Raw genomic sequence first — 3,796 nt, 5'->3', positions numbered from 1 at the left:
TCAAAACTTAGTAAACTTCTTTCAATTTAATGATCGTCAAAATGATCGACAAAAAAATTCCTCAATAAGGGCCTACAATATAGTGGTTTCACTATGTTTGTGATTAGGCCGATATCGCACACCCCAACATCCCATGTTATTACAAATTAGTCCATATGGATTTGCTGATTTAATTAATTCAATTGAAGAATATAAGTTAGTAAAATTTATTAAAGTATTGATTATTGTTCTGAAGATTTTGAATGGTAAAAGAGAAGTTTTATTAATAGTTATAATGAATGAAAAATATACTGTACATACCGTATATTGAAATATAGAATATGCATCATCCAATTATATGTATGATCTAAATATTTTTGTAATAGGTTGTGTAATTATAAAATTTATAATTACACGTAATAAAAAAAAGTGTGACACGGGTGGTGAAATATCATGTGATTTTTTGTGGCACGTAATCTTACAATGCGCAGTATCGCAAATAATACAAGTAGATTGTTTGCAATAAAATTTTTTGCAAAAATGTCCAAAGAAAATGAAGACATTTTTTATTTGATATTTAAAATTTACAAGATAATAAAAAAGTCCTTTGTTCATCTTTTTCAGTCAATAAAACATTGTGTGAAAATTTTGTGGAAAAATCCTTGAAAGTACTTTATACTTAACGTATGGATTTATTATTGCATAAAGTAATACTTTCACACTTCCTTTAAACATCAATTTTTGGTCAATCATTTGCTCATATTTGGCATGTTGACCATTTATTGGCGGCGGCGATTATCATAATCACGTAAGGCTAACCGTGCGTGGCACAATGTCAGCCAATCATATCTGTTTATATTAAACATGAAATATACAGATTTACGATTTTCGTTGAAGTGCGTACGTAATCGTACAATGTTACACAGACATATTTATGTAATATAAACGATCATTTCAGTAATAAAAAAAAAATATTTTTTCGCAAAGATGTCCAAGCTAAATAGAGATATTCTTTATCTAGTATTTGAAGAATTTCAAGATGATATAAAGGCCCTTTATTCATCACTTTCGGTCAACAAAACATGGTGTGAAATAATCGTTCTAATTTTATGGAAAAATCCTTGGAAGTACTTAACGAATAAAAATGAAAACTTATTATTTAACGTAATTATTTCACACTTATCGGACGAGTCAAAAAATAATTTAATAAATCATAATATTGAATTATTCACAATTTTTTCTCAAAAACCTTTATTTAATTATATCAGTTTTTGTAAACATTTAAATTTAAGTTCGATTGATAAGATAATAAATACTATTAAATATTATTGCACGGAATCGAGTATGTCAATTTTAAAAAATGAAATATACAATCTTTTTATTAATGAAAATACAAAGTTTACATATCTTTATATACCCCAACATTTTGATTATCAAATTCACCTTATTCCTGGAGCTAAACACTGTTTTTCAGAAATTATATTCCTTAGTTGTAATATCGGAGTAAATGACAACGTTTTAATTGGATTAGCAGGAATATGCCAATCAATTAAAGAATTGGAACTTTTTGTTGAAAGCAAAAACAGCAAAAACAGTTATGGGATTACTAAATTAATTGATGCCTCTAAAAAATTAATTGATGTTCGTCTATTAACCGCCAATACTGGATTAGTTAATGTTCCAATCATAAATAATATATACTATGTTGAAGAATCATTAAAACCATTTCATATAATTCTTGAAAATTCATTAATGAAACATGCACATACTATACAATACTTTATGATAACTGCACCACCTGCCACAAGAATTCTTTCATCTTTAGTAAATTTAAAAAAATTGGAATTAAGAATTGATAATCACAATGTAAAGTTGGATTTCTTAGAAAATGTATCTTTATCTTCATTACGAATTTTAAAATCTAATATTTTTCAAATCAAATTTTTAAGAAATTTAATTCTTAATACAGATAGAAGTCTTACCAAAATAAGCATTGATAATAAGCTTCATAATGAGATTGATAATAAAAATATTATTAAGGCTATTTATCAAAATTGTCCAAATCTTATTTACCTTAAATTAATGTTTAGAAATGAAAATATTTTAGAATTAGAACAATTATTAATTAATTGTCAATATTTAATTGGATTATATTTTCTTATTATAAACATATTTAATTGGGATAAATTATTCGAAATATTAAACATATCATCACCAACTAGTTTATTTAAATTTAAGTTTAATATTATTTCTCATGAATCAATTAATCTAGAGTCCTTAATATTATTTATTAATAATTGGAAAGGAAGACATCCCATGTTATTACAACTTGATTCATATGGATGTACTGATTTATTTGATTTGATAGAAGAATATAAATCAGAAGGAATTATTAAGAAATTTAATTATTTACATAGAGATTTTGAAGATTTTGAATGGTAAATTTATTAAAATAATTTAAAATAAATTAAATGTTTTTTATTGTATGTTATAGTTTTATTATATTTATGTATAATCATTAAAAGATTTATTTATGTAATATCAATTTTCATTTTTTTTTTATTTAAAATAAAAGGTATTTTATTTGATTGATTCAATTCCTAAATTAATCTTTGACACAAATCATACAACATTTTCAAAAATCCTTACAACTTTTGTAAATTTAAAAGAATTAGAATTGGATGGTAGTTATCATTATCCATGGAATTACTTAGAGAACTTATCTTTACCTTTATTACAAACTTTAAAACTAGAGCTATTCTAGTAGAAATATTAGTAAGTTTAATTGAAAATACAAATGGTCATCTTAACAAAATAAGTATTGATTGCATATCTTATGAAGAGATTATTAATAAAATTATTCAGGTCATTTATCAAAAATGTCCAAAACTTAAGTATCTTAAATTAATCCCTATTATAAGTGAAAATATCACAGAGTTTGAAAATATATTAATTAAGTGTCAATATTTAGATGAATTGTTTATTTCAGTTGATAATTTGTTTGATCCAAGAGAATTATTTGGAATATTAATTAGATCACCAATTGGTTTGTTTAAGTTAAAGTAATATTATTAGGTTATGATATACATTGGTTTTTTATGGGATGAAATGTAAGTGTTAGAGATGTCATACGTTGTAGCAAGAGAATTGCACATTTCCATGATATAATAATTTGACTTTAGTCAGTTTTTCAAATATATCAATTAACCTGATAACATCATAAAAACGTTGTTGCTCATAAAAGTACTACAAGTCTACAACGAAGATAACTCATTTCAGAAAAACATTGGCTTGCTCCAGGAATATCATGTATTTGAAAATCAAAAAAAAGTTTGAAAAGTTCATTTTGAAAGATAGAAAATTCATGTTTTTCGGGTTTCACGAAAATCACGTGATGTGTTCGACAGTTGATTGGTTTGTTTTTGATATTTAATCCATTCCAAATTAATTTTAGTTTAACATCCTCTTTTAAAATAATTTAAACACATCTTTAAAGCACCCCCTCTCTTTTCTGAAATTGGATGTACCGAATATATCCGATTTTACCGCAAACTTCCGAAAATTTTAATATGTTTAAATATTATGTTTGTTTAAATTATTCCCCCCCCCCCTCAAATTTTTCAGCCAGAAAGGATGTTAAACTAATGATTAGTTTGGAATGGCCTTATTAACACAATTAATAATTATTCAGGATATGAAAAATTAATAAATTATGCATAATATATAATATTTGTAAAATTCCGTTTCCAGGAACAAAGTTTCCTTAAAATTTATCAAATTTATTTGAATATGAACGTTTTGATATTATCGTAATTCA

General features: G+C 24.6%; 2 protein-coding genes across 2 annotated transcripts; both read left to right on the top strand.

Annotated features, from left to right (window-relative positions):
• Positions 1-966: 966 nt before the first annotated feature.
• Positions 967-2,421, top strand: OCT59_015942 (uncharacterized protein; the record flags this gene model as incomplete). Its single annotated transcript, XM_025332193.1, has 1 exon — positions 967-2,421. One exon carries the CDS (start codon positions 967-969, stop codon positions 2,419-2,421), a length of 1,455 nt encoding a protein of 484 aa, XP_025175852.1.
• Positions 2,422-2,679: 258 nt separating this feature from the next.
• Positions 2,680-3,045, top strand: OCT59_015941 (uncharacterized protein; the record flags this gene model as incomplete). Its single annotated transcript, XM_025326509.1, has 1 exon — positions 2,680-3,045. The coding sequence occupies one exon, from the start codon at positions 2,680-2,682 to the stop codon at positions 3,043-3,045; it is 366 nt and encodes a 121-aa protein (XP_025175853.1).
• Positions 3,046-3,796: the final 751 nt, after the last annotated feature.

The sequence above is a fragment of the Rhizophagus irregularis genome, chromosome 24 (assembly GCF_026210795.1).
Source record: "Rhizophagus irregularis chromosome 24, complete sequence".
Classification (NCBI taxonomy): Eukaryota; Fungi; Glomeromycota; class Glomeromycetes; order Glomerales; family Glomeraceae; genus Rhizophagus; species Rhizophagus irregularis.
The sequence above is the reverse complement of the archived record's forward strand: the minus strand, read 5'-3'. Positions and strand labels throughout refer to the sequence as shown.